The sequence below is a fragment of the Ascochyta rabiei genome, chromosome 19, assembly GCF_004011695.2.
Source record: "Ascochyta rabiei chromosome 19, complete sequence".
Classification (NCBI taxonomy): Eukaryota; Fungi; Ascomycota; class Dothideomycetes; order Pleosporales; family Didymellaceae; genus Ascochyta; species Ascochyta rabiei.
This window is the reverse complement of record NC_082423.1, coordinates 147,622-174,844: the sequence shown is the minus strand read 5'-3', so window position 1 is coordinate 174,844 and position 27,223 is coordinate 147,622. Positions and strand designations below refer to the sequence as shown.

The window sequence follows — 27,223 nt, the reverse complement described above, 5'->3', positions numbered from 1 at the left end:
GCAAGAATAGACAAGTCGATCGGGCTTGGAGGACAAGGCTCAGTCACGACAAGTACGGACGGCAGCGGTCAAGTTTTGGTGTGAAATTGTATGCATAGCGGCTGGCGGGTATTCTTCCGCACCTCGTCTTCGTCCCCAGTATGCAATGCCTCATCAACAAGAAATGGTACATGAATCCAGCCCTGCGCCACGCGCCCTTGGATAGCACGACATGCGAAACGTCAAAGAAAAACAAGCGAGATCCCCCAACGCCACCCGTTTTCACATGGTCAAACGTACAACATCGGCTAAGATGCATGCGTCTAGTCCTTGCTCTTCTTCTTCTTCTTCTTCTTTTCGGTTGTGTCGTCGTCGTCCGATTTCCTCTTCTTCGAGTCCTTGGACGCCTTCTTGGCTTCCTTTGCAGCCTTCTTCGCCTCCTTGGCGTCTCGCTTTGCGGCGCGCTCGGCTTTCCGTGCCTTCTTGGCCTCCTTCTCTGCCTTCTTTGCTGCCTTGTCACCGCCCTTGGACGCCTTGGTCTCCTCCTCGGACTCGGAGTCGTCAGAGTCCTCGGCATCGTCGGCATCAACCATGCTTGCGTCCTCGTCAACCTCCTGGACAAGCTTCTTCGGTGTAGTGCCGTTGACCTTGTCCGACTTGGACTTCTTGGCCGCAGGCTCTTCGCCAGTCAAGCCGTCAGCATCGGGGTTGTACTTGCGCGCCTCCTTGACATCCCACTTCTGTCCTGAGCCGAGTGCGGTCGCGTTCGCGTTGGGGAGGCTCTTGAGGGGCTTGCCCTCGAGAGCCCTCAGTCTCCTCTCGATGCCGAGACGGGCATCGCGACCGATCTGTGACTTCTCCTCTTCGGTGGGTTCGTTGGACTTGTCCTCGGAAGCGATACCCCATGTGCTGAGAGCGTCGACGCGCAGACCAAGAGCGGACTTGGCAGCGAGCATACGTGCAATCTTTCCCTTGTTCTTGCCCGTTGCCTGACCGATGAGGGAGGCGTGGTAGATCAGCTGAGGCTTGTCAGTACAATGTTCATCTGTTGAGCTTCAAGTCTGCTACTTACACCGTACTTGGGAGTGTCGTGCTTGGTCTTGAGCGCACGGAACAGCGCCTTCTCGGCACCGAGAATCTGGATGGTGGAACCGGGGGACTTTGCGAGGTTCATGAGGGAACCAGCGTGGGCGATGAGGCGGGCACCGACGAGCTCACCGACGAGGGCAGTCAGGTTGGGTGCAAGGGCCTGCATGCGGGAGGAGAGGTAGGCGCCAAGGTTCTGGCGATGCTCGGTGAGGTCGACCACCTGCTCAGCAAGAGCGCTGGTGGCCTCGAGGTCCTCTTCGGAAATCTCGGTACCCATGCTGATCTCAGCAGCAGCCTTGACAGCAGCCTCGATCTCCTCGGGCAGAATGCCGGACAGATCGGCGTCCTTTGAGTTTGTGCGGAAACCCATCTTGAGGACGACCTTGGAGTAGGCGAGGTTGTCGTTCAGGATCCTGGCGAGCTCGGGGAAGTGCCAGCCGTACCATTCCTTGACGCGCATGGCGTATGTGTTGAGCTGCTTGTCGAGCACGTCCAGGCTGGCAATGGACTGGATGATCATGGTGTCGACCTTGTCGGGCGAGAACTTGAGCTTGTGGCGGGAGAGCGAGTGGGCAAGACCGAGGCGGGTCGAGTTCATCTCCGCGGGCACCAGGTCGGGGATGAGCGAGGTCATGTGCTCGCGGATCGCACGGTAGACGTCCTGGGTGGACGAGTCGGAAACGGGCTTGATGGACAGGCCGGGGATCTGGGCAATCGAGTTGGCGAGCTTGGGATCGGCGACAGCCACTGCAGAACATTAGCCATCCGTGCGCAGCGGCACTCGTCATTCACGATGGGCGTACATGAGGCCTTGGTCTCGTCCTTGAGCTCCTGCAGCAGGCTGCCGAGCATGGAGCTGACCTTGCCGTCGGTGAGGGCGGCGGCTTCGTTGAGCGCGGTGACGGCGCTCTCGAACTTGGTGAACTTCTTGAGCTTCAGCGACTCGACGACGGCCGAGACGTCCTTGCCGAGCTCGCCGCCCTTGTCGAGCAGCTTCTTGTCCTTGGCCTTGAACAGAGCATAGCCCGCGCTGCAATTCCACGTCAGTCTCTGATGCACTGCAGCTGCCATCGTGCGCGGTCGCCGCCGTCGTACCTCGTCTCGCTGAGAATGAAGAGACCCATTTTTGCTGGAAGGCGGCTCCGGGTGACGTTGGTTCGGTTGTCACTGCTCCGTTCGAGCTGGGGAGTTGCGCGGTGTGGGAAGGCGCGAGGTTGTCGGTAGCAGGTGCCGTTGTGCGCCGGAGAGCTTTCTGCAACATTTTTTGCCGCCAAGCCATGCGGGAGCCAGCGCCCAAAGCGGGCAAGCGCGCCTGCCGCATCGATGGCCACCCAGGCCTGCCAGGGTCCCAGTGGACGTGAAGGTCAGGTCAACCGTCAGATGCAGTCCAAGTCCATCGCGAGCTGGAGCTGGTGGTGAAGCAAACCAGCCGCCACCTGACTAAGCCACCGGGCGCGCCACCATGTCCACCAGCGGCGAGCGCAAGGCCTCTGCCTCCCTCGCCCGCTCCGTCCGAGGCGCCCCTCCGCGTCTCGCTGACCTCGCTGCCACGCCCGAAACACCGCGGACGCCCCTCCAGCGCGCATCGTCCTCCCTCTACGGCTCGCCCGGCGGCAACTACCGCACAGAGGACGAGTGTGCTGTGTTCGAGATCGGGTCGCGGTTTCTGCGGGCAGGCTTCCCGGGCGAGAGCGCCCCACGATGCACGCTTCCATTCAGTCCAGACAGGCACAGAAGGGCTGGTGACTACAGGCAATACGATCCAGAGTACAGCCAAAGGCGACGACGGCCGAGAAAGAACCAGACATGGGGCGAGGAGCACGAGCTGTACCGTTTGGACCTCACCACCGTCGACATGGAGCTGGTGGGCGACAAGCTCGAGAGGGCCATACGGGAAGCATACACGAAATACTTCTTGCTCGACACAAAGCCACGACGCATCACGCTTGCCATCCCTCCACGGTTGCCACACCCACTCATCACCAAGATGCTCGACCTGCTGTTCAAGAGCTTCCACGCACCAAGCATCACCCTCCTGTCGAACCCCGTCCTCTCCACCGTCGCCGCAGGCCTGCGCTCAGCGCTGGTCGTTGACATTGGCTGGGCCGAAACACTGGTCACCGCCGTTTGCGAGTATCGCGAGGTACACGAAAAGCGAACAGTCCGCGCGGGCAGGATGCTGAGCGAAGAGATGGCTAGGCTGCTGAACGCCGAACTCGACGACGACGCCACACCAGGAACACCCAAGGCACAGGTCTCGTTCGACGAAGTAGAGGAGGTGCTCACGCGGGTCGGCTGGTGCAAACCCAGCTCGAGAGGAAACCGACGCACCGTCTACTTCCCTGCGCGCGAGGCACCTGTACTGGAAGAGTGGGAGGACGCTGTCGAGACACCTCCGCCTACCGTTGTGATCCCCTTCCCAAAACACACACCACCGACTGAGCTCAAAGTCGCGTTTGCTTCGTTAGCCAAGCCCGCTGAAAACGCGCTTTTTGTACCAGAGGCACCCCTGAACGAGTTCGACGATGAAGACCTGCCAATTCACTACCTCCTCTACCGCACGTTGGTCGCTCTGCCTGTCGATGTTCGTCGCTTGTGCATGTCACGCATCGTCATCACAGGCGGGGTGGCAGACATGCCAGGCCTGAAGACTCGCATCCTGAAAGAGCTGGAGGTGCTAGTCCTGTCCAGAGGCTGGGACCCAGTCAAGAACTGGGGCAAGGGCAGTGCGCGCCACGAAGAGAAACTGCTAGCACAACTGCGCCATCGAGAGAGGGAATGGCAAGATGGTGCAGACAAAGCCTCTGACACACTCGATCGTGCTGCGACACCCACACCGCTGTCTGCTGGCCTGCAGGAACCGGAACTTGACAACATCGACGTCAAGCTCGCCAACACCAGTCTAAAAAACGGGCCGCCTCCAGAGTGCTCCATTGGTGGCACCATCAGAGGTGTACAGACGCTGGGTGCTTGGGCTGGTGCGAGTCTCGTTGCCCACCAAAGGGTGAGAGGTATCGTCGAGATCGAGCGAGAGAGATACTTGCAACATGGTCTGCAGGGTGCATCGCGAGACAAAGAGGTGTCTGTCATCCCGCAGCGGCAGAGCATGGGCCCTGGCGTCGCGCGCGGTGCAGGCGAACGAGTGAGCTGGACACTCGGCGTGTGGGCATGAATATCAACGCCTGCAGAGCCACTAAGTCCGAGCATTGGTGCAGTCCGCGAATACCCAGCAATGTCTACGTCTTTGATACCCCAGTAATGATCATTTTGCAATCTGCCTCATCTCTGCTTCTCCTTGACCGAGCTTTGTGCAAACCGCTCACCATGTCGCTAGTGTCCATGGTAGCTGTAGCGGCCAGGCAGAAAAGATACATGAGAAGAGCAGAAGAGCACACTATTAGAACTGTAGCGTCTATCAACTAACTGACAAAGCGCCAAGGTGGACACTAAGCTTTGTGCGAACGCACCTTCCAAGAGCTTTGCAGATCCAGTAGTGAAGCAGGTACAAACGCCGAGACAAACCCAACCAGGACGTCAGAGCCTCATGCCAACATGATACCCAGCGCTTCCGAAGGTCTGCACCAGGGTCACATTCAATTCACCGACTCAGCTTCTTATTTACCCCCGTCTGGTCTCCCAGCTGGTACATTGAAACAGCGGTTGCTGTGCTCGTGCCCTCCAACACTTTCCGGTAGCGGCCAATCGAGGCCTGAAGTGCAATTTCAAGCTCTGTCGCTATTCGATAGACCTCCGGCTTCCTCTTCAGCGTTTACTCTCGCTCTCCGCAAAGTGAAGGGACCGTAACCCATGTGTAGAAGCCCAACGAATAGTATTGTCAGTAGCGATCAAACCTGCTGCGAGTCGTGCAGGAAGACGCTGCAGACTATATACCCAACCATTCAGCCAGTCATGGATCTGACTCTACACGGCAGGACCGCAGCGCTTTGTCTCCAGACCTGTCTGTGTCAGCCCAAAGTGAACTTGTCGTCTCACACCCACCTTCGCCCGTGCGACCTTTTGTTACGGTTCGTGATGATTCCATGGCACACTTTGATCCTACAAGGGCGTCAACGGGAGCAGATGCAGACACGGTCGGTAAGTATGAATGACCTGTCTTGAACCACATAAGCTTATACAGTTAGACATGTCTATTACATGCGTGCCGCCTTCCCAGGTAGAGGCTTTCCCACCGCGATGTTCGATGGAATTCCAACCCGCTTCGATGGGCAGGAACCGCAATCTAATATTCTGTCCAGGGTTGTTATCCGTCTTCCCAGATGTACGTGTACTGAGTGGCTTTTCTAGACAATCATGTCGCAGAAGCCACAGGCTGTCTGTCTTTGGTGAACTACTATCCCTAATAACGACTGTAACGTCAGAACTTAATGCGGCGCATTTAACATGTGCCGAAAGTGAATGTGCCAGGTTGTTCACTAGTGACTTTCGACGAGGAAACCTTGCTCGGCATATTAGAACTGTATACGAGAAAACACCTCATCCCTGTAGAGGCCGCGGATGTGATAGAATCTTCCAACGATCTAATGCTTGGTTGAAACATCAGCGAAGAGACACCCTGACCACCCAACGTTCCAATTTATGCAAAAAGGAAAAAAAAAAAAAAAAAAGACATACAACAGCGGGTATATGCTAGTAGTCACCTACCTAACTACTAATCCGCCGGTACGTTTGCTCAAACAGGGCTGAGCGAATGGGAAGCCTGGTTGTCTCCTGGCCGTTTACCACAAAAGTACCTAACTCTACCGTATCTGGTAATGGTGGTGCGGGAATCGGGCAAATTGGCATAAGTACCAAGGTTCTGCCTTGGCTGCGCCTTAGCTAATTATAGCCACAACATCTGTCAGACTGCGGCACTCCAGCATCTGCACTGCTTAGCCACGGATTCCGATTGCGCTTAAAGCACTTTAGTGACGCAAATTGCACAGACAACGGCTCTTTAACCAGCAACCCTAAGCCTCCTTTGTTTTTGCATCCCGCAACTCCATCAGCACAATGTCTGATCTCGTAAACGCCGTCAGAATCAACAATGTTTAAGCTCTCCGTCATATTAAATCTGTCAACAAGGAACACGTCTCACCAAGCGAAGCTACAATTGAGACACAGGACGCATGCGCAGCAGCAGCGCTCGCTAATCACCCTGCGGCAGTTGAGCTGCTCATAGATAGCAGGTGTTGCATTAGTCTAGACGTTATTTGCGCAACTTTAGAGGGGGAAAGTAAACATGTGTTCCAAATGCTTATTGCGAAAGGGTGGAACGTGAATCTCAACTTGGAGCGCTTGGGGGACGCATTAACGTAAGTCACTACATAGTTCACCAATATTAGTCAATCAACAATAATACAGCGTCTGCGGAGATTTTCTGAATTCTGCGTTTAGTCCAGCTACTGGCTTAAATGATCTCGATATGGTCCAATTTCTGCTGTTGTAAGGCGCAGATCCGAATGCAAACACAGATGGCAAAATGTATCGCGCTGTAGAGCAAAGAGCAGCAATATCTTCCATCCCCGTTCTTAAGGCGCTACCTAACGCTAGAGCGGAAAATCTAGAAACTGCACAATGGCAGTAGCAACACTAAGGGCAAGAAAGGGCTCCATTGTGGTGTAAAGAATGCGCGCGGCTAACAATTTGCCTGTCCCAAGCCACGTATGCACAGCGTAGACACATGCACAATATATAGCTAGTAATAAGGCTGGAACTCATAGCGCCCCACAATTTGATTATCCCCTTGTCATCAACGCCTGATCAGTGCAGAACGGGAATTGGCTCCTAATCAAAGGGAGGGCTGGGCCTACGCTGCTGTTCATTATAGTGGCATACTTTCGTATCATACGCGAGCTGAAGCCTTTAGATGACCCAAGTGGGAAATATCACCGTGTGGCTGCTTACTTTGCAGTAGAGCGGCGCTGACTACCTGCAATCATACCGTGTTTGTGCGCGTGGTGTGTTTGCGCAATTACTAAATACCTATCTAAGCCCTTGTATAGTTGTATAAACACTCTATAGCACTGGAATAGAGCTGCAGAATATTTAATCTATCATACCTATGTTCTGTGGGACAGATCTCTGAGTTCGGATAAGCAATGAATCCTGCGAGAGGGGACTAGCAGCCTAAACGAGGTCCTCTACCGCAGGAATACGAGTTACCAGAGTCAACACTCTCGATTCTATGCAGGTTAACCTCTAAACAGAACGTCCAAGATTTGGAGCCCAGTCACCCAGTATCTCCACTCTTTTAGGTGCCCAACATTTAAAGTCCCCATCCAACTGTAAAGTACGGGCATCATGCTCTGCTAGGTATTATCGCGATCAGTCAGTTATCACACGATATGCTGCTTCTTTGCACCCTATTTTTCGCAGTCGCGAACCTGCTGCGTTTCGCTGCTGCCCAGCGCGTGTTCGCACATGTTATTGTAGGCATACCATTAACGGTGCATGTCTTTATACTTATACATTTAGGTTGGTAACAATGGCGCGTACAACAAGGACAAATGGATCAGCGACATACGTCTCGCTCAAGCGGCAGGCATCGATGGTTTCGTCCTGAACATGGGAACACCCTGGCGCGGAACCATTGAGACGCAAGTCAGCCTCGCCTTCCAGGCCTCCAATGAGGTTGCAAACGAATTTAAGCTGCTCTTCGCGTTCGACTACGAGGGTGGCGCACAAGGAGCCTGGCCTGCTGCGGATGTGAAGACGGTGCTATCAGCTGTGGGTTTATCTTGTTTCTTTAGCTATTTAGGATACATGTTGACTCGAAACAGTATATTGAGAACTACTCATATGCCAAGCATCCATATACGCGCTTTCAGAACACTGGTAAAGCCATTGTATCCACCTTCGAAGGCTCCAACAACGTGGGCGACTGGGCATCGATCAAGTCTCAGTTCTCCTCGCGTGGCATCTACTTCATCCCAGAGTACACGAGCCGCGATCCTAACTGGCACCGCAACTACCTCAACACCATTGATGGAGTCTTCTCCTGGAACATGTGGCCCAACGGCCCCAACGATATGCCCACCGACCCCGCTACCGATCCTGATGTCGCCTGGAAGGGCGTGAATGGTCAGTACATGATGGGCGTATCGCCTTGGTTTTTCACCGACCTGCCCCAGTACGGCAAGCGGCGCCTCTGGCGGGGTGACGACCTATGGCACCAGCGATGGGAGCACGTTTACGATATCAAGCCGCAATTTGTGCAGATTGTGACCTGGAACGACTTTGGCGAGTCGCACTACGTGGGCCCTATTTTTGATGCCGGCACCCCTGACGCGCCGGAGGGGAGCGCAAAGTGGTATGTGAACAACATGCCACACGACGGCTGGCGTGCCTTGTTGCCGCACTACATTGCAACCTACAAGAACGGTGGTGTTGAACCCGCCGTCACCACCGAGAAGCTCTCGTATTGGTACCGCGTCTACCCTGCTGCTGCGAATCCTAACGGCGTCGTCTGCAATGCCCCTTGGCAAACAACGTTCTCCCCCGCGACTTGTCTCCAGGACAAGGTCTTCTTTACAGCACTGATCAAGTCCCTGCCTGCCCAGATCAGCGTGCAAATTGGCAGCAATAGTCCGACAACCTTCCAGGCTACTAAGCAGGGTCTGAACCACCTCTCACAGAACGTCAATGGTCAGACGGGCGCGGTCATGGTCAAGATTATCAGGAATGGGGCGACAGTTATTCAGGGATCGGGTAGGCAGATTATGTCAAACCCAGGATCCAGCCCCAACAACTATAACGCTTTCGTTGGAAGCGCATAATCAAAAACGCTTTGCTAGATTAAAACATGGTTGTAACCTATGCCTTTGTAACGAGACGTTTTAATCTTAGTAGTGTAGTTATATTATGCTTTACTACCTATAGTGACTCTTAACCATGGCTTATATTGCAACACTTTAATGTAGCGCATCAGCTTCAAGCATGCCATCGCGCACCATCATTCCCATTGGTGTCTTTGCGCTACTATCAAGTAGTTTCGATGCCTTTAAACCATGGATGGTCCAATGCCTGACGAGCTGTAAGCCGCTGTGACGGGTTCAAATTGTTCAATCCTCGAATCAAGTCCTTGAACGTCGAGTCAACATCTGTCCACTCTGATAACGGCACGTATGGAATATAATCTGCCGCCCGTTCCTCCCAAAGCATTCTAAGAATCTCGCAGTTTGCTTCCTCATCACCAACATACTTGATGAGCCCATTCAACCCTTCTTTGTCCCCAAAATATGATACTTGGCGCTGCAGGCGGATGAACGCAGGTAGTGCACCTTTTGATTCGTGTAGTTTGAAATCATCGTCAGGTCCTAGTATGACACGCCCGAGAATAGCGTAAATGCACTTGATTTGTTAGCAATAGAATTCCTTACTCATATTAAGCACTTACTACTAGCCCAAATGAATATAAATCAGATGGTTTGTTAAGCTCTCCCTTGAAGTGACCTTCAGGGCTGCGCCAGTTGTCATTTCCAGCTAGCATTCCTTTGATACACCAAGGCTTTGGGAGATAGGCTGCATTCTCAAGATCAGAGATTTGCACCTTTTCGATTATGACCTGCTTTTCAACATGGCGGTAATTGACCAGAATGTTGTCAGGCTTAACATCTAAGAAGATCAGTTGTTCATATTGACTGTGTGGATGCCTAGATTGCTAGGCTTACCTAAATGGACAACGTCGCGGTCATGCATATCGGCAATTCCTTGCAAAGTAGCATTAAGGATTTCCTTCCGAGCTCGCACTGGTATCTGATTCCGAACCAGATTCAGGAAATCATTATTAAGGTATTCATACACAAATATGCGTTGGTCTGGGATGGTATCCAATGGAAGGCGTATGTGGCGAGTTTGAGGAAGTCTTGGTCGGATGTTCTCGTTGAAGGCTGAGAATATGCTTTGAGGTATGTCTTTTAATATGAATTCATCATTTCCAGATCTACAGGAGTATTAGTTCTCTCGAAATACACACGACATGGGAGGTTGCTTAAACGATGCTAACCAAACGCGACCAATGTGTGGTCTTTCCTGTATTAATTTTTTAAAGAAATAACAACGTCCAGTTGAGCCGACCAGATTGAGGGACCTTGTTGCCGCCATCTTGATGCTCGTCCGGGGCATGCTTTTCTCACCGCGGGTGACGGGAATGATGGTTGATAAGTACTAGAAGGCTTGGCGAGGCTTGGTATCACGTGCGAGCACAGCCGACGAAGCGCTGCAGTTCCATCGTCCATCGAGCGCTTGGAGATCAGCAGGTGGCGCAGTTGTGTCAACACGACACCAATTTTTCACCATTGTTAACCAATTAGAGGTATCGCGTTGGCGCGCATATAGAGAGGTTGTGGCCTCGAAGCGCGTATTTGCTCAGCGGCATAAGTTTCTGACCTTCTGTCGGTACGAGTCAGATCGTCTACATGAGATGATTCGCAAAGTGTCCAGCTGCTGGAACAATGTGAAATGTATCATTTCTAATGCGCTATGCTGAGTGACTATGCAGACGGAGTGGAGGCACTCCTTGGACGGCTTGAGACTTGGTGGATATATGGGGGTTGCCTACTCTGGAGGTAGGATCACGATTTCGCTCTTGGTTGCCAAGTCCGATAAGATGCACGGTAGTTGCCAAACACTTCCCACTTCCCACTTCCCAGCACCACCATCTCACAACCTCCTCCACCTCCCCCCGCTTCCCCTCCATCTTCTTCTTCCTCGACCGCCACCACGGCACACCCACAACCAGACTCAGTCCCCCTATGTCTTCCACAACGCCACCCAGGACAACGATGTAGCTCGAGGCCTTGTGGGACTTGGCCGAAAGGACCTTCCACTCGCGCAGCGCCTGTTCATTGCACCCGTCAATTGTGTAGTACCGGTACTCGGTGTACGAGTAGCAACGCCCATTGTGCATGGGTTCCGGGGCGCCGCTGCAAGCACTTATAGAATTTGGCTCACGCTCGAGGGAATAGAGATGGATTAGCGGCTGTCAGGTGGCATGGACGAGATTTTGTTTCTATTTTTTATTTTCTTAGGACACTGCAGGTCAACTGACTCTGACAACCTTCTGGGTCCTCGTACGAAAGCCAGTGCGCGAACGACTTGTCTGGGCCGGAGCTCCTCACGCGGCCGCAGGTGCCGTTGAGGAGCAGGCCCACGCCCCGCTGGGACTTGGGGGTGTCTGCTGCGCGTGAAGCGTCGCTGTAGACGGCGATGGAGAAGGCGTTGGCGAGTGCTGTGATCGTGGAGAGCAGGAGGGCAATGTCGGATTTGAACATTGCGCTGCGGGACTCGACATGACGGAAAGCAAAATCCTGGGCGCACGCGCGGTTTTGACACATGTACTACAACGAGGCGGAAACTATGGCACAGCTAGTCTGGGTGAACTGGGCATAGGTTCTCAGAGCGTCTGACCTTTTGCAGCGGCCGATGTGAAGAGGCGTCTCGTGCTGTCCCCACGAACCAATCAGCTGCGAACCCGGTGCCCTGTTGGTACGCCCGATGAGGCAGCCGCGAGGTGCGGATTGGTTGCTTCGCACTTGCCACACACGTGCTTTCGAGAACGCGGCTGGCTTGTTGTTTGATTCGTCAGAATTGCGTTGTCGAGGGCTTACACTCGCTTAATGCGTACCTACTCCTACGACACAGCTGGACCGGTGAGTGAATGCGACGTAGAGGCAAGAAAAGCACGCGCGACAAGCGGCAGAGACTGGAATTCACTGTAGACGAGTTGTATAGTGTAGCTGGCGATCAATCGAACTTTCAAGGTTTCATTGATGATGGACCTGGGGCTGCTGCTGCTGCTGCTGCTGCTGCTGCTGCTGCTGCTGCTGCTACTGCGGCACGTAATTCATCGAGTCCCTCTTTCCAGGCTGACCCAGTAGCATCTTGGCCTCCTCCTCGCGATGCTGGACCTCCTTGTCCTGTTGCATGAGATCGCAAGGTGAGCATAAGCACGCGCAAAGAACGTCCTTGCAGCCGTTGCCGGTCAAGTTGTACTTTGCGCGGACCTCGCCGCGGTTGGTCAGCGGTAAGATCCAAGCCAGTCCTGCGCAGGCCATACCGGCAAAGGCAGCGCACTGTAAAGGTTAGCATGTTTGGGCAACAGGTGAGAGGATGGCGTACGCTTGTATTGCAGCAGGAGTACTTGCTCATGTCGCCGTTTGTGTTCATGCGGTGACGGGTGCGGCCATAGACAATGCAGGGACACCACCATGTCATACAACCTCAGTAGGCTGTCAGTATGCGCCTCTTTTTCTTCTACAACGCGCTTACATGTATCAACTGGTGTAAAGCATGCCGAACCCTTGTGGTGCCAGTCTCGCTCTTGCTCTTTCTCTTGCATTGCGTCCATGCTTGTCGAGCGAAATATTGAGATGAAAATCACGGACGACTTAATGACGGAAGACGCGTAGATATACAGTACTGTATCAGCGGACTATGCAACGGGCCTTGACCACAAACAACGGAGTCCGCCCAAGGCCGTGAGATTAGTGTACCGGTTGCGAGCGCGTCAAGGTAATCGTGCTGGATGGTAAGTGGATGAAAAGAGGACTAAGATTGCGGGAAAAATACAGAAAAGTGCGAGAGGATCATCATACAATACGAATACCTAATGTACTGGGCCAGGACCACCATGGCAATGGAGGATGTGTCAGGTGGCCCATCCGTAAGCACAGCTGAGGCCGATATCCGTGCGGTCAAAGAGCTATTCAAGTGTCTGTTCCCGAGTCAATGCTGGGTCTTGGCTTGAAACGCCGTCTAAGGCCGAGGATCTTTGTCGCGCCAAAGAGGGAGTGTCGTGCAAAGACGACCCCAAGGCTGCGCTGAGTGATCTCCCGGCCATAGTTGTCCTCCCAATATCGGTCTTGTGGCGGGTGGTCGTCTCTCCAAGGCCGGAAGATGAGGCAGACAAGCTTTGTCCTTTCCATAACATCCGAGAATAGCGCTCGCGCTAGACCGCAGCCGTGCTAGCTCAGGAGCTTATGACCGAGGCCCTGGGTCGTTGTCTCCGAACGGCATCCGCGGATCACTCTTCAACCACTCCCGACCGTCGTCACTCACTGCCATTTCTTTGCGTTGTTCGTGTTTTTGTAAATCATGTATTTTCGTTCGTTGCTCGGCCTCGCTGCGGCTGCCTCTGCTGTCGTCGTTGCTGCTCAACAGGATGCTCCGCCACGTCTTGAGCTCGACTGGGCCCTGACACCTGACAAGACCGCGGATTGGTACAAGGATCACAAGAAGCCGGTACCCGAGTTTGCACCTGAGATTACGGTTGTTGAAGAGAAGAATAGCTATGTTGTCAAGCTTGATTGCTCGGATTGTCCTTTCCTGGTTAAGAAGAGCTTTGTTGAGTCTTCATGGCAGAAGCAGGAGAATTCATTGGTATGCTTAGCACATGATCATGTAGGTTCAGGTCATATGCTAATTTTACACAGCTCTTGAAGTTCGACGTGAAAGACGCCCTATCTCAACCCAGCCCCATTCCAACATTACACATCAATGGCTTTCCAGTCTTGCCGCTTGGCGCAATGCCTCTCTACATCAATGCCCACCAAGTCGCCGCCAACCTCACCCAAGAGACTATGAACAACATGGTTCGTGAACGTTTGCTTGACCCTGACTTTGGCTGGCAGACAAAGTACCACAAATTCCCACTCCAGTACGAGCACGTGCTTCTTCGTACCGAAACTCCAGGACAGTGGTGGATGCAGTTCGACGTCACGGGTCTTCAGTATGGGGCAGATGGAGAGCCAGTGCACTTTGGGGAGAACCACAAGCTCGTGCAGATTTTGGTCAAGCACGTCAAGAGCACGGAGGACTCGGACGAGAAGCTCTCAATCGAGGACATCCAGGTGGTGGAAACAGCGCAGCGCGTGCAAGCCATTCGGATGAAGTGCGGAAAGTTGGCTATGGTGAAAACATTGTTTGATCCCAACGAGTGGGACGAGTACGGCAAGCTAGGCTCCTGGTCGAGAGAGTGGAACATGGTGTTCGGAAAGATTGGACAGTACTGGGAGGACCACATCCAGCACAACGCTCTCCTGATGCCCGTGGCCTTGCTACTAGCGTTTTTCATCTTCTTCGTCCGCGTCTGGTACCAGAAGAGACAGCAGGAGAAGACAATGGACGCGGAGTACGCTTTGCTGGAGTCTGCACACGATGACCTACCTCCAGCATACTCTGACATTCCGATCATCAAGATCGAAGAGTACGATTGATCGTGGCTTGGAAGGGCGGACTGCGGAGAAAAGGGCGCATTCGCCGGTTTTCATGCAGACTGTGCCTGACGAGGTTAGACCTAATACAAGTGGCTAATCCTCAAAACCCCATCTTCGTTGACACTCTTTGCTCACTGTACGCCCAAGTGACGACTTAACACTTGTAGTCTCACAATCAACAACCAACCCTAAAACGGCAGGTCTACCAACCTCCTACCTGCACCTGGCCGTCCACAAGCAAACCCGCAAGACAGCATTCTCACAGCGCCACCGCACCTCCCTCGCATAAACCCAACTCGAAAACCCCCGACCCATGTCTTCACCCACCTCACCCCACGCCTGGGAACCACTGACCACGCGGCGCCTCCTGCTACGGGAATACACCACCGCGGACGCCGAGAACCTGTTCATCCTTGAGTCCAATGCAGACAACGCGCGGTACCAAACCTGGGGCCCCTGGACCCGCGAGAGAGCGCGCGAAAGCGTCGCGCAGAGCCTGCAGCAGCGTCACGAGGCGCCGCGGACGGTGGTGGAACTCGCTGTTGTTTGGCAGGAAACGGGGGAATTCCTAGGGCGGGTTGGGGCGCGGGTTCAGCGCTTGGATGGCGTTGCTGCTGCTGCTGCTGCTGCTGCTGCTGTCGACGACGACGCCACGCGTTGCAACCAGCGGGGTGGGGAGGGGGGTTGGGGCGTGTTGATCTGTGGTTCTCGTTCTTGCCTGGGGCGCGGGGAGGGGGTTTGCGACGGAGGCTGTGGGGGGCTTGTTCGTGCGGTGGGGTGCGGGAGGGGGAGGGGGTGCGGTTTCAATGGGAGATTGAGTGTGAACCGCGGAACGAGGGGAGTGCGAGGTTAGCGGAGAGATTGGGGTTTGAGCGGGTGAGTCTGACGGAGAGGGCGTATGAGAGTAAAGGGGAGTGGGTGGGGTCGCTGGTGTACAGGAAGGTTGTGTAGGGTGGTGTTGTTGGCGTGTGCCTAGTGATTATGAATCGAATTCCGTCAGCATATTCAATTTCCGTCAGCATGATTGGTGATGGTGTATAATTGTTAATAGTGTACAATTGTTAATGGTGCATAGTTGTCAAGCGTGTATAATTGTTACTAGTGTAAAATTGCTACTAGCGTATAATTGTTAATAGTGTATAAATGTTAATAGTGTATAAATGTTAATAGTGTATAAATGTTAATAGTGTATAAATGTTAATAGTGTATAAATGTTAATAGTGTATAATTGTTAATAGTGTATAATAGTTAATAGTGTATAATAGTTAATAGTGTATAATTATTAACAGTGTATAATTGTTAATGGTGTAGGGCTTGGGCAAGGCAAGGTGAAACGCGGGCTAAAGATAGCAGCGCGGCCCCACGTGCGGCCCCGGGAGTGGGAGTCGGAAGGCGACCGGATCATCGGGGACAAGCGTGACGAGCAGCGAACGAACGCCCAGAGCCTTAGGACCCTGCATGTCCTCTCCTCGACCTCTCCCCCCCTGTAGACTCTTAGTTCCCCAACGCGAAGCTGCAGAAACGTGGAACATCCAACGAAAGCAAAGTCGGGCTAGCACTACAACCCAGCATGGCGTCTCCGATGATCGACGGCCGGGTCGAACCGCACCGCAAGGCGACGTACACGCTGGACGTCAGCGGGGCAATCCGCAAAGAGGACAGAGGGAGCGGGTTCAGCAGTGTGAAGTGTATGCCTGCACCGCTGTCCGACGATAGGATGTGACATCAGCTGACCAACACGCCCAGACAACCACAAGCCCGCCCTCGCGAGCGGCACCCGCAGCACGACGCTCCGGCGCTCGACAGCAAGCACGTGCAATCTGTCTCTGCGCGACGGCGACGAGCATGGCGACGGCGACAGCGACGTGTTCGTCTTCAACGGCAGCCGCACCGCGCCCACCACGTCGTACGTGCTGCTCTTCGACCCAACGACGCAGAGGGCGACGCTCGAGCGCCTGGACAGCAGCTACACCTTCAACCTGTCCACGCACAACGGCGCCGACGTCTCCTCGCAGCACGTGACCATCTACCCCAAGAAGCCGCACAAGGACAGCCTGCACGACAGAGACGCGGGCGAGCACGACCTCTTCGGCGAGACGCAGGAGCGCGGCGACGAAGGCCTGGAGCCCGAGCCCGGCAATCCCTACGACTTCCGCCACTTCCTGCACGCGGTGAAGAGCGCGAAGGAGGCCGGAGAGGCTGGATACGCGAGCAGTCCCGACGCCCGCTCCACACACACCGCGACCCATGTCCTGCCTGCGCGCCGGGCCGTGGACCCGCTGGCCAAGAGGCGCAAGGCGGCGAGTGTGTTTGCAAAGAAGCCCGCTGCCAAGGGCGGAGTGAAGAAGGGGGTGCCGAGCGTGAAGCTGGAGCGGAGAGCCTCCGAGCGTCCTGCATCGACTTCCACCTCTACTTCCACCTCCGCCGCAAAAGCAAAGCCGTCTGCATCGAAACCCTCGGCCCCAGCGCCCTCGGCCAGCAAGATCAAGAGCGCGGAATTCATCGCCTCGAGCGACGAGAGCGACGGCGATGGCGACGTCGATACGACCCACAACGACAACGACGACATGGACATTGACGCAGAAGGCGAACCAGACTCGGCGTTCCCAAGCCCACACCCGCACCCGCCTCGCCACCACAGCCCCTCTTCCTCGGAAGACGCCGACGCCGACACCGACGCCGACGCAGAAGGCGAAGAAGAAGACGACGACGATGACGACGACGACGATGGCGGACTCGAAATCCAAGTCCCCGACCCTCGTCCCGCGCACAGAAGAAACGCACACCTGGGCCTGGCAACGCACCGCGGCGCGACGAGTCCCAGTAACGGCCCGATCAGTCTCGCGAGCGCCGCGAACAGTGTGCAGAACACGCCTAGACGCGGGGCCAGAGAGGAGGACGAGGAGATTGATTTTGGGGAGTTGGACACCAATATCGAGGGTGATGATAACAGTGATGGTGATGGTGATGCCGACGCTGACGCAGAGGGCAGGAGAGGTGGCAACGTCGCGGGTACCGGTGCTGCTGCCAAGGCGGAGGAGGTGGATGAGGATGATCCGCTGTATATGGAGATGATGGAGGGCTTGGCGGGCGCCGAGACCAGCGAGGAGAGTGAGGAGGAGTAGGAGCAGTAGGAGGAGTAGTACCAGTACTGCTGAATCAAGATAGATAAGAACCATCTACCACACACCGAGATACTGGAATGGTTGGTAATCAAAGAGAGTGGTAGTAAAAGTTAATGAGGGTCGGTGTGCACTAATGTAGAACTATAATTAAAATAATAACGGTATTGATGATAGCTGGGTTTACAGAGGTATATACTGGGATTAGGAAAATAAAAGAGAGGAATAGAAAGAGGAATAGAGAGCTAAAAGTGATGATGATAAATTAAGAAGAGTAGAGATATTAGAGAAACTAGTACGACTAAGATAGACGAGGTAGATGAGGATAATCTGTTGTAAAGAGAAATGATAGAGAGGTAAGTAGAGAGAGTAGTGAGAAGACTCTTAGAAGAGGAAGAGTCAGAGACAAAGAGGGATACACTGTATCTTCACATGTCACTGTCACGAAAAAGGGTCACGAATGAGTAGTGAGGAGATGGATTCAGGAATGGGCCGTCAGCTCAAGAACAACCCGACCGCCAGCGCAGGGCTTTCCCCCGCTCTGCTCCCAGCATACATTCAAAGTCGACGTCGATATTGAAATCAACACACAGGCGCAGCGCGGATATCTTTCCCTCATCAGCGCAGTGGCTTTGGTCATGTTCCTTGCAAGTCCCCTTCACACAGACAGCCGGAGCGTGGGACAAACGATGAAATGGTCTCATTTTGCTTTTCTTCCTTTTTCCATGCCTGTCCTGTCCTGCCTGTCGGCCGCCTGGCGGTCAACGACAGGGCGCGACAACGCGTCTACCACTGGGTGGTGGTAGCGGGGGCAGCCTCGGCGCCCCAGCCCTCGTTGCCAGTCTGCTGGGCCTGCTCGCCAGAGGCAGCGGCCCAGTCAGAGGCGTCGGCGTCCCAGGAGGCGCCGGGAGCGGCAGCCTGCGAGGTGAAGGCACCGGCCAAGGCGCCAGAGACCTCCCACTCGGAGGTGAAGCCAGCCTCGACGGCGGCGGGGCCAACCTCGTCGGCACCGGGGACCTTGGCCTCCTCGACGCCAGAGGCGTCCTTGTTCTCCTCGGCCTCGGGGTCGCGGTAGAAGTACAAGTCAGTCATGACGTCCCACTCGGCCTCGCGCGAGGCGAGGGTGCCGCGCAGGCGGAGGACCTCACGGGCGAGCATCCACCAGACGAGACCGATGGCGTGGCGACCCTTGTTGTTGGTGGGGATGGCAACGTCGACGTACTCGGTGGGCGAGTCACCGTCGCAGAGGGCCTGGTGGGTTAGCGTCGAGCACGGAGTGTGCCGGGGAGGGGGGTCTTACAATGACGGGGATGTTGACGTACGAGGCCTCCTTGATGGCCTGGGCGTCGGTGCGCGGGTCGGTGACGATGATCAGGCGCGGCTCCTTGAACGAGCGGGTGATGTAGTTGGTGAAGTTACCGGGGGTGAAGCGACCGGCAATGGCGACGGCGCCGGTGTGGGCGGCGAACTTGAGGACGGCACGCTGGCCGTAGGGACGGGCAGAGATGACGCAGACTGGAGTGGTCAGCCGTGAACTAGAACTCTCGGCGCAATCCACGAGGCCGGGCGCAAGTCGGAAACTCACTGTCGGCCGGGTTGTCGATGGCGGCGATGATGCGCGCGGCCAGGACAATCTTCTCCCACGTCTTGCTGACGTTCAGGACGTTGACACCGTCGGCCCTGGTCTTCCACAGGTACGGCTCCATGTGCACCTGCAGGTTCTTCGCGCCGAGGTGGCACTGGGCAGCGAGGAGCATCTCAATGTCCTGCTGGGTGGGGTTGAAGATCGCGGGAAGGTTGGAGGGGGCCATGGTGACGGATTGGGGCACGAGGGCGAGCTGCTGGTCGGTGGTGAGAGAGTGGCTGTCGCGATGCACAATTGTGGGAGGGGAGGGGAGAGGGTTGTGGGATTTCGCGTCGGCGGTAGCCGCATCGGGCAAGGCGGGCCGGCGGCGGAGAAACAATCGGCCTCGATTTGCACTCACGGCCGACACGAGGGATGCAGGGCGTGCAGCGTCGAGGTCCATCATCATGCCGCCCCGGATCGCCGTGCCATTGTGCCTGCGGGCCTCGCGCTCGTCGTTGTCGTCGTTGTCGTCGTTGTCGTCGTCGTTGTCGTTGTCGTTGTCGTCACCGTCATTGTCGTCGTTGTCGTCGTCACCGTCGTCGTCGTCGTCACCGTCGTCGTCGTCGTCGTCGTCGTCGTCCCTTCTCGCCCGCCCGCTGCGGCCCTTCTCGACGTCGTCGCCGCTGCAGAAGAAGCTCACCTCGCTCGAGCGCAAGCAGCGCTACGAACACGACCCCTACATCGCCGCCCAGAAGGCGCGCAAGAAGGCCGCCAATCTGTCGCGCCGCGCCGAGCTGGAGCACACGCGCGTCGAGAGCCTGGGCAATCCCGTCCGCGGCGTCTCCACCCCCTTCGTGCAGTCCTTCGACACCGCCCGCCCGCCCGCGACCGCCGAGCACTCCGTCGCCGCCGATGCCCAGCTCAACTACCGCTTCGACCCGGCCATCATCGAGTCGCAGCTCGAGCGCAGCAGGCGCCTGGCCGTGCCGCTGGCCGAGGTGGTGAAGCCCACCAGCACCGGCCCCTACCAGTGGAGCGACGCGCTGCGCCACAAAGCCGCCGCCGACCTGCAGCCGTCGGTCGACGAGCTCGAGGCCCAGAGCCAGAGCGACCACGCCCGCGCCGCCGAGGCCATTGCCCGCATCACCGCCCTCGAAAACGGCTCGAGCAAGGACCGCATGCGCGTCAACATCACCCGCTGCATCGAGACCTTCGGCCGACACAACACCGACAAGGCCCTGCCCCCGCGCGCGCCACACCTGACCAGCATCAACTCCAACACCCCGCCCGCCGTCCGCCCGGACACCAACGTCGCCGCCACAGGGAAGCGCATCGGGCCCGACACCGGCTCGTCTGAAGTGCAGATTGCCATCCTGACGGCCAAGATCAAGACCGTCGCCGACTTCCTCTCCACGCGTGGAAAGGGCGACAAGCACAACAAGCGCAATCTGCGGTTGCTGGTCCACAGGCGGCAGAAGCTCTTGCAGTACCTGCGCAGACGGGAGCGCGGCGGGCCGAGGTGGCAGCACTGCATCGAGACGCTGGGGCTGACCGAAGGCACCTGGAAGGGCGAGATCTCGCTGTGAGAATTGTATGGAGGAGTGTATAGTAGCGGTAGAAATCGCGTGCATTGCGGGTGTACCATAGTTGTAAGCAAGCAGGATTCACGTTCATGTTCTGAGATATTTGCACCGCCCTGCTGTCATCTCTTCTTCTACGCACTCGTCTCGTACTGCACTCAACGCCCGACAACAGCTTCTTGACCAGTATCGACAACCTCGTATGTGGACCCTGCCTGTCTGGCCTGACATGCGTAATTTATTGTTTGTGTCTGAAGGAGATAGGAAAAGTGCATCTCAGATGGTTTGCTTTTCTATCAGGGTACAATGATCATGACACTGGGCTACGGAAAATGCGAGAACGACGAGTTCGTTTGGTGGTAAGAACAATGTCGTGTGGACTATGTTGGGTGTATGTCTTCTTGGCAAGCAAGGCGAACCAGTAGCGGAGACAAGAACAAAAACAAAGAAAAAAGTACACAAACAAGACAAACCCTCACACAAAGCACTCTACCTGACACCTCGCTTACCACCGCGTCTTTCAGGCTCTGCTAAGCCTGCTAAAAGCATCTCGACCGCGATAGTTGAGCATCAAGATCGACATGTCGGCCAAGCCCTGCACCCGCATCATGGATCGCATCCTCCAACACAACGGCCGTTGTCCAAGCCACAGCCCCGGATCCCCACCGCTGTCTGTGGCGCTTGCGCTAGACTAGTGCATTGCGGCCCGGCTGCTTGACTAGACGTGGGTTGTGTGTTGAAATTCAACGGTCGCGATGCGCGGTTTATGTGAGGTTGAGAAGTGGTGTTCCCACTGCGTTTGTTGAAGTGCGAGGTACAGGGAGCTGTGATTATTTGTATTCCCCGAACGAGACTGGACATGCGAGGCGTGCTGATTCCTGTGCATGGCGCAGTGCTACATCGCATCAACGGTACGGAAAGCGCCAACCATTGAAAAGTATGCATGGTTCCAGACCGACATGTCAAAAGCCTTCGACGAGGCTAGTCGCGCTCCAGCTTCAGCCTACCTACTACCAGCCCACATGCACACTAGCACGCCTTACGAGCGGTTCATCTCCCGCGTGGTCTGAGTTCAAGGCGGTACACAACCAGTAGCGCAGGCCGAATGCACCACTTCGAGCTGCCAGAACCACGGGTCTTGGCAAAGTGACTCGTCTGGGAAACGGACAGCACGTGGCGCTTCAACTTCAACAACGCGAGCAGATGCGGAGGACCTTGTCTAAGGTCAGCCTTGACAAGCAATTTCGAGGCCAGCGTGGTAGTAGGTTGCTCTGAAAAGGCTGGTTCCTGCAGCGAAGCAATACCGGCATGAGAGCCGGGGGCTTGGAGCTGAGGTCGACGATGTAATTTGAATTTTGGAAAGTTTCGTGGATAGAGTCTGGTATGTCTCGACGAGGGATTGGGGATGTGTATAGCAGAGGGAGAAAAGGTATATAAAGTACCGCCTCACATCCATCGATTCATCTATCACTCAACTCTAGACACTACTAAACTTCTCCACTCATTCACTCACTCCAACAATCCTCTAAAATGAGTCTCTCAACCCTAACCCTCGCCTTCACCGCTGCATCCCTCGACAGCGCACAGCTCACCTTCAACCTCACGCAAGCCCTGAAGTCGGGGAACTTTGCAAAGTACCGATGCCGTTAAGACCCTCAGATAACCACTCCACAACAATAGCACACAACATCGATACACTGCGTAGCGACAACGACAAGCCCCTCGCCCTCATACCCCCAGCAACAGCGCAATGCGTAAAAAAAAATGCCAAACCGCAGCCAACAAAGCCAACGGGTGAGCCGAGAACGGCAATGCATGTAATTGCGTCAACCACAACACCTACTCCAACGTGAGTCCATGGCCTCCATCTCACCCTCCAATCCATACACCATGCATCCGCCATCGGTTCCTCGTACACCCTTCCATCCATCCATTCATATACTGACCCATCACCTCTCCCGCGGCTCATGGAACCCTGTGCCTTCCTGCCCGCGGGGACCTGCACGCTCGAGCAGCTGGGGCCTGCGCGTTTGATTCTTCGGGATATGTGTAGTTTCTTCAATGCGACGCTGTATGCCGACTACAGGCGGTGTCCGCAGCGATTGAGCGAGAGGGTGACGCTTGATATCATTACAGACAAGGAGGTTAAGTGCAGCTAATAAATATATTAACAGAGTTTAATAGATAGGTAAGGGGGTTAGGGTGTGTAGGGTGTGTAATGTAGTAGTAGTTAAGCAAGAGGGTGACGCTTAATATTATTGCGGACAAGGAGGTTAAGTGCAGCTAATAAATATGTTAACAGAGTTTATTAGATAGGTAAGGGGGTTAGGGTGTGTAGGGTGTGTAATGTAGTAGTAGTTAAGCAAGAGGGTGACGCTTAATATCATTACAGACAAGGAGGTTAAGTGCAGCCAATGAATGTGTTAACGGAGTTTGATGGATGAGGGGGTTGTGGAGACGAGTGCGAGGATTGGCGAGAAGATTATGTCGCAGAGGTTCATAAAGCAGACAAGTCTAGCACCAACCAAAACCACCTCTTTCCATCTATCTCCAGTACTAAACAGAGACTCCAAGACACGTAGATTAGTAAGGAGGACACATTGTAAATGCTTATTGAGGTAGATTAAATCCAGCACCACCTAAAACACCTTCTTAATATATGTATTATCTTAGTATAAGAGTCTCTCTTATGTGGGGTAGTGAGAAGGATGTATTATAGAGGCTTGTAAAGGCAGTTGAGGATAAGGGTGAGAGATGCTTAGTTAGCAGCATCTCTTTGATTGGTGCAGGTTAGGTCGAATGGTGTCTTGGTGTCGGTGTCTCGATGTCTCAGAGTCTCGGAGTTCAGAGTTCAGAGTTCAGAGTTCAGAGTTCAGAGTTCAGTTCAGAGTTCAGAGTTCAGTTCAGAGTTCAGAGTTCAGTTCAGAGTTCAGAGTTCAGTTCAGAGTTCAGAGTTCAGTTCAGAGTTCAGAGTTCAGTTCAGAGTTCAGTTCAGAGTTCAGAATTCAGACATTCATTCAGAGTTCAGACAATCAGACAGAGTCTACGTGCTATAAATCTACCATGCTTTGACTCTCATGCTACAGAAACGAGTTGGGGTGGGTATAGGGACCAAGCTCCGGCCCACGAGTCGTCAGATATCATCCACTACCACCACGCAAACACAGCCATGACAGCCACCAGCGCAGCTCCAGCACCCGTCAGCTCGCGGCTCCGTCCATCCGTCGCCGCACCGGTGCTGCTTGCGCTCGCATGGCTGGCGCTCCCACTGGCAGTCCCGCTGGGCCTCGCGGTGCCGCTCGCGCTTCCGCTTCCGCTTCCGCTTGCACCGGCCGTGGCAGTAGCCGGCTGTGCGCTGTACACCTGGCCGAGCGTAGGCAGAGCAGACGTGGGGTTGACATCCCACACACCGCTCGTCTGGTCCGGGCACTCGGGCGCCGAGTTGGTTGGCTTGTACGCGCTCTCCTGGACACCGGTCGGGCTCAGCGTCTTCCAAACGTTACCCAGGTTCGAGAAGTCGGGCTGCAGGGGGATGGGTGTGCCGGAGCGGGGGAAACCGTCGGGCGGCGCGGAGGGGCTCGCGGGGTCCACCTTGGTGCCGTAGGAGACGAGGCCGTAGTTGTTGGCTTCCTCGATCCACTCGTAGATGATGCTGCCGGACCAGGTGTCTGCCATGTCGCCGAAGATGGCCGTCTGGTCCTGGAAGGTGCGGGGACGGACGGTCTGGCAGCCCGTCTCGGACAGGAAGATGGGAATGCTGTAGGCGGTCGCGTTGGCCTCGAGCATCGCGTAGCCGGACGTCTTGTAGTCGCTGTCGCCGCACCACGAGTAGGCGTTCAGGGAGAAGAAGTCGAGGGCCTCGGACGCGTTGCTTCCGCAGGCGAGGTAGTTCTGCAGCATGGGCCGCAGGCTCGCAATGTCGGCGGCGGAGTAGCCGATGGGGATGCTGCGGTACTTGTTCGCCTCGCGGTGGGCCTTCATGTCGCGCGCGGCGGCCTTGACGTAAGGCGCTGCCACGGAGCCGTTGGCGGTGGTGAGGACTTCGTTGCCCACGAAGAAGCCGGCCAGGTTGTCGTACTGCTGGAACTCGTCCATGACGGCGGCAAAGGCATCGCGCTGGCTCTCGTTCCACGTGGGCGCCCTCTGCTCGATCTGCGTGTCGAACGTGTCCAGGTCCAGCCAGAGGTAGATGCCGGCGTCGGCGAACGCGCTCATGCACGTGGTGTGGTCCCCAGCCGGGTCGACGTGGTAGACGCGGATCGAGTTGGTGCCGATGCTCTTCATCAGCGCAGCGTCGAGGCCGCATTGGGTCGCGTCGAGGAGCGGGTCGTCGGGGACGAGCTGGTAGGCAATGCCTGGGGGGGTCAGCGGCTGCCGCACGTGATGACAGGACGCTGCACACCCTTGACGTAGAACTGGTTGCCCTCGCTCGTGAAGAACTTGGAGCCCTTGACCGAGAGGGTGGGAATCGCAGCAACCGCGGCAGCGCCAGCGAGCGCACAAGCCGCGAAGGAGCGCAGCATGGTGGGTGGGCGTCGAGAGAGGCCGGCGAATGGACGAGAGAGGGGATGTTGTGTAACAAAGACAGCAGCACAGCACGGCGGACGACGACAGCAAGCAACGACAGCAAGCAACGACAACGACAAGGACAATGACAAGGACAACGACAAGGACAATGACAAGGACAACGACAACGACAATGACAAGGACAACGACAAGGACAACGACAAGGACAATGACAAGGACAACGACAACGACAATGACAACGACAACGACAACGACAACGACAACGACAACGACAACGACGACGACAGCAACGATGGAATGGATCAAGCGAGAAACAACCGAGAAAGAGGCTCTTATACCCAGCAGGCAAGCAAGGAGAAGACGCGGCGACGATGGACTGACGGGCAGTCGCGACGGCGGCCTTGCCTCTCCCTCTCTAGCCCCGTGTGAAGCGTCGAATCAGCTCCCTTCGCATTTGGCCATCCAGGCCATGCGAAACAGCAGGCAAACCGCTTCACGTTGGTGTTTGCGATTAAGCGGAGAGCCGTGCGTTCTCGATGCGAAGACTCGGCTGCCTGATTGGCCGGCAGAGTTGTGTCAGTGGCTCCAAAGGAAATAAGCTTGTCTGATGTGCCGTCAAGCGCGCGACGGCGTGGCCTTGGCTGCAGCTGGAAAACCGGCGCCTCAACACGCCTGGTCTGGTTTCGCGCAGAGCAGACAGAGGCCGCAGAGCTAAAGCGCCTGTCTACCTGCAGATTCTCTACTTCGTTTCGTATTCGCCCAGCGCCATGGTCGAGGTAGGATTGGATGGTCCCTGTGGCTGTGGCTGTGGCCGTGGCTGTGGCCGTGGCTGTGGCCGTGGCTGTGGCCGTGGCTGTGGCCGTGGCCGTGGCCTGTAGGCAACTTCTCAGCACGACCTGCTTCTTTATAAGTACCTTGACCGTAGTTCATGGACCAGATCCAATCCTACTGTAGCACTGAGCAGTAATCCAATCCTACTTGTAGTAATCCAATCCTACTGTAGCACTGAGCAGTAATCTAATCCTACTTGTAGTAATCCAATCCTACTTGTAATAATTCAATCCTACTGTAGCAGTAATCCAATCCTACCTGTAGCAGAACCTGTAGCAGTCATCCAATAGTCACTCCATCATGGAATGATTGCCATGTCTACGTCACGCGGAGACCGGTGCTCAAGGACAGTCCTACCTGGACAAGCCTTGCTAGGACGGTGGTGGGGTTCAGTCGAAGAAGGGTGCACACGACTGGGCTGCTACATTCACATGTCACTTTGACTGTTGGTGCAGGTTCCAGCCAGCTCCTTCGACGCCGGTTGAGCGCTTGACCCGGCAGCGTGGTGGAGGCAGTGTGGTGGAGTGTGGTGCAGCGTGGTGGAGTGTGGAAGTGTGCAAGGGGAGGGAACGCAAGATCCGGCGCGGTTCTAGCGTCCGTCTGTGCGCGTCGTTGTTGGAAAGAGCTCGGAAGGCGGAAGCTCGGAATTCCTGCAGTCTGGCAACTGCCATTGTCTGTGGGTAGTGGGAGAATCCAGTCTCAGCACACCACACTACCTGCAATCAGGGTTTCTTTGGCAAGAAACACAAAATCTGCAACGGTACGCATCCGATCTGATACTCAGACGGCTGTGCCGCTATCGGCTCAAGCTTCACCAATTCAGGCTGCTCCTACAGCCCGCGCGACGTTCCACCGGAACACTCGTGTGTGACGGTTGACCGAGGCAGAGGCAGCATGAGCATGAGCGTCAGCGTATTGCGGCAACACTGCCCGACGCCTCCATCCCTCCGCAACCTACTTTCGGCCGACTGAGCGTTCAGAACAATGAACCGCCGCACCGTTCAGGAGACAACAGCAGGGTTGCGAGAGAAGTTGCGCTTACTCGGTAGATTCACACAGTACCAAAGCACACGGTACGGGGAATTGCGCAACACAACTGGGGCCTGACCATCCATCCTTCGCTCCTCGCTCTCGCCAACACGATCCGCTTCCCATGTCACGCAATTGCGCCGCCATTCGTGTGGCGTGCATGCGACAGTTTGACATTTCCAACCGGCATTTCCCAACGGCGATGCCTTGTTGGTGGGATTGCCTCGCCCAGGGTCTATCGTCTTTAGCACAGTAGGCATTCAGATCACTTCTTTAGCCGCGATG

At 55.5% G+C, this 27,223-nt stretch overlaps 11 protein-coding genes across 11 annotated transcripts, besides 19 other annotated features; 6 read left to right on the top strand and 5 right to left on the bottom strand.

Moving 5' to 3' along the window:
* Positions 1 to 302: 302 nt before the first annotated feature.
* EKO05_0010280 (Nucleolar protein 58) lies at positions 303 to 2,192 on the bottom strand (the record flags this gene model as incomplete). Its single annotated transcript, XM_038943074.1, has 4 exons — positions 303 to 998; positions 1,052 to 1,815; positions 1,872 to 2,098; positions 2,164 to 2,192. 4 exons carry the CDS (start codon positions 2,190 to 2,192, stop codon positions 303 to 305), a joined length of 1,716 nt encoding a protein of 571 aa, XP_038794399.1.
* Positions 314 to 372: a tandem repeat.
* Positions 2,193 to 2,530: 338 nt separating the features above from the next.
* EKO05_0010279 (uncharacterized protein) lies at positions 2,531 to 4,240 on the top strand (the record flags this gene model as incomplete). Its single annotated transcript, XM_038947135.1, has 1 exon — positions 2,531 to 4,240. One exon carries the CDS (start codon positions 2,531 to 2,533, stop codon positions 4,238 to 4,240), a length of 1,710 nt encoding a protein of 569 aa, XP_038794400.1.
* A 1,428-nt stretch (positions 4,241 to 5,668) lies between these two features.
* Positions 5,669 to 5,693: a tandem repeat.
* A 1,719-nt stretch (positions 5,694 to 7,412) lies between these two features.
* EKO05_0010278 (uncharacterized protein) lies at positions 7,413 to 8,843 on the top strand (the record flags this gene model as incomplete). The annotated part of the gene is made up of 3 exons (XM_038943034.1): positions 7,413 to 7,496; positions 7,543 to 7,794; positions 7,848 to 8,843. 3 exons carry the CDS (start codon positions 7,413 to 7,415, stop codon positions 8,841 to 8,843), a joined length of 1,332 nt encoding a protein of 443 aa, XP_038794401.1.
* Positions 8,844 to 9,048: 205 nt separating this feature from the next.
* Positions 9,049 to 9,765, bottom strand: EKO05_0010277 (uncharacterized protein; the record flags this gene model as incomplete). Its single annotated transcript, XM_038943133.2, has 3 exons — positions 9,049 to 9,417; positions 9,464 to 9,681; positions 9,738 to 9,765. The coding sequence occupies 3 exons, from the start codon at positions 9,763 to 9,765 to the stop codon at positions 9,049 to 9,051; spliced, it is 615 nt and encodes a 204-aa protein (XP_038794402.2).
* A 796-nt stretch (positions 9,766 to 10,561) lies between these two features.
* On the top strand, positions 10,562 to 11,044 carry EKO05_0010276 (uncharacterized protein; the record flags this gene model as incomplete). The annotated part of the gene is made up of 1 exon (XM_059637724.1): positions 10,562 to 11,044. One exon carries the CDS (start codon positions 10,562 to 10,564, stop codon positions 11,042 to 11,044), a length of 483 nt encoding a protein of 160 aa, XP_059493707.1.
* Positions 11,045 to 11,851: 807 nt separating this feature from the next.
* Positions 11,852 to 11,901: a tandem repeat.
* EKO05_0010275 (uncharacterized protein) lies at positions 11,895 to 12,415 on the bottom strand (the record flags this gene model as incomplete). Its single annotated transcript, XM_038943109.1, has 3 exons — positions 11,895 to 12,140; positions 12,187 to 12,287; positions 12,337 to 12,415. The coding sequence occupies 3 exons, from the start codon at positions 12,413 to 12,415 to the stop codon at positions 11,895 to 11,897; spliced, it is 426 nt and encodes a 141-aa protein (XP_038794403.1).
* A 746-nt stretch (positions 12,416 to 13,161) lies between these two features.
* On the top strand, positions 13,162 to 14,282 carry EKO05_0010274 (uncharacterized protein; the record flags this gene model as incomplete). Its single annotated transcript, XM_038943187.1, has 2 exons — positions 13,162 to 13,446; positions 13,500 to 14,282. 2 exons carry the CDS (start codon positions 13,162 to 13,164, stop codon positions 14,280 to 14,282), a joined length of 1,068 nt encoding a protein of 355 aa, XP_038794404.1.
* Positions 14,283 to 14,891: 609 nt separating this feature from the next.
* Positions 14,892 to 14,920: a tandem repeat.
* Positions 14,921 to 15,852: 932 nt separating this feature from the next.
* Positions 15,853 to 17,407, top strand: EKO05_0010273 (uncharacterized protein; the record flags this gene model as incomplete). The annotated part of the gene is made up of 2 exons (XM_038943184.1): positions 15,853 to 15,970; positions 16,029 to 17,407. The coding sequence occupies 2 exons, from the start codon at positions 15,853 to 15,855 to the stop codon at positions 17,405 to 17,407; spliced, it is 1,497 nt and encodes a 498-aa protein (XP_038794405.1).
* Positions 16,113 to 16,148: a tandem repeat.
* Positions 16,791 to 16,849: a tandem repeat.
* Positions 16,937 to 17,010: a tandem repeat.
* Positions 17,219 to 17,252: a tandem repeat.
* Positions 17,388 to 17,425: a tandem repeat.
* Positions 17,426 to 18,190: 765 nt separating this feature from the next.
* Positions 18,191 to 19,215, bottom strand: EKO05_0010272 (structural constituent of ribosome; the record flags this gene model as incomplete). The annotated part of the gene is made up of 3 exons (XM_038943130.2): positions 18,191 to 18,655; positions 18,705 to 18,919; positions 18,990 to 19,215. The coding sequence occupies 3 exons, from the start codon at positions 19,213 to 19,215 to the stop codon at positions 18,191 to 18,193; spliced, it is 906 nt and encodes a 301-aa protein (XP_038794406.2).
* Positions 19,216 to 19,435: 220 nt separating this feature from the next.
* On the top strand, positions 19,436 to 20,557 carry EKO05_0010271 (uncharacterized protein; the record flags this gene model as incomplete). Its single annotated transcript, XM_038947136.2, has 1 exon — positions 19,436 to 20,557. One exon carries the CDS (start codon positions 19,436 to 19,438, stop codon positions 20,555 to 20,557), a length of 1,122 nt encoding a protein of 373 aa, XP_038794407.2.
* Positions 19,481 to 19,611: a tandem repeat.
* Positions 20,558 to 20,981: 424 nt separating the features above from the next.
* Positions 20,982 to 21,022: a tandem repeat.
* Positions 21,023 to 22,018: 996 nt separating this feature from the next.
* Positions 22,019 to 22,066: a tandem repeat.
* Positions 22,067 to 22,089: 23 nt separating this feature from the next.
* Positions 22,090 to 22,155: a tandem repeat.
* Positions 22,156 to 22,405: 250 nt separating this feature from the next.
* Positions 22,406 to 22,489: a tandem repeat.
* Positions 22,490 to 23,380: 891 nt separating this feature from the next.
* Positions 23,381 to 23,561: a tandem repeat.
* Positions 23,562 to 23,698: 137 nt separating this feature from the next.
* Positions 23,699 to 25,074, bottom strand: EKO05_0010270 (uncharacterized protein; the record flags this gene model as incomplete). The annotated part of the gene is made up of 2 exons (XM_038943169.1): positions 23,699 to 24,906; positions 24,954 to 25,074. 2 exons carry the CDS (start codon positions 25,072 to 25,074, stop codon positions 23,699 to 23,701), a joined length of 1,329 nt encoding a protein of 442 aa, XP_038794408.1.
* Positions 23,788 to 23,878: a tandem repeat.
* A 108-nt stretch (positions 25,075 to 25,182) lies between the features above and the next one.
* Positions 25,183 to 25,364: a tandem repeat.
* A 507-nt stretch (positions 25,365 to 25,871) lies between these two features.
* Positions 25,872 to 25,950: a tandem repeat.
* Positions 25,951 to 26,411: 461 nt separating this feature from the next.
* Positions 26,412 to 26,459: a tandem repeat.
* Between the last annotated feature and the right edge of the window lie 764 nt (positions 26,460 to 27,223).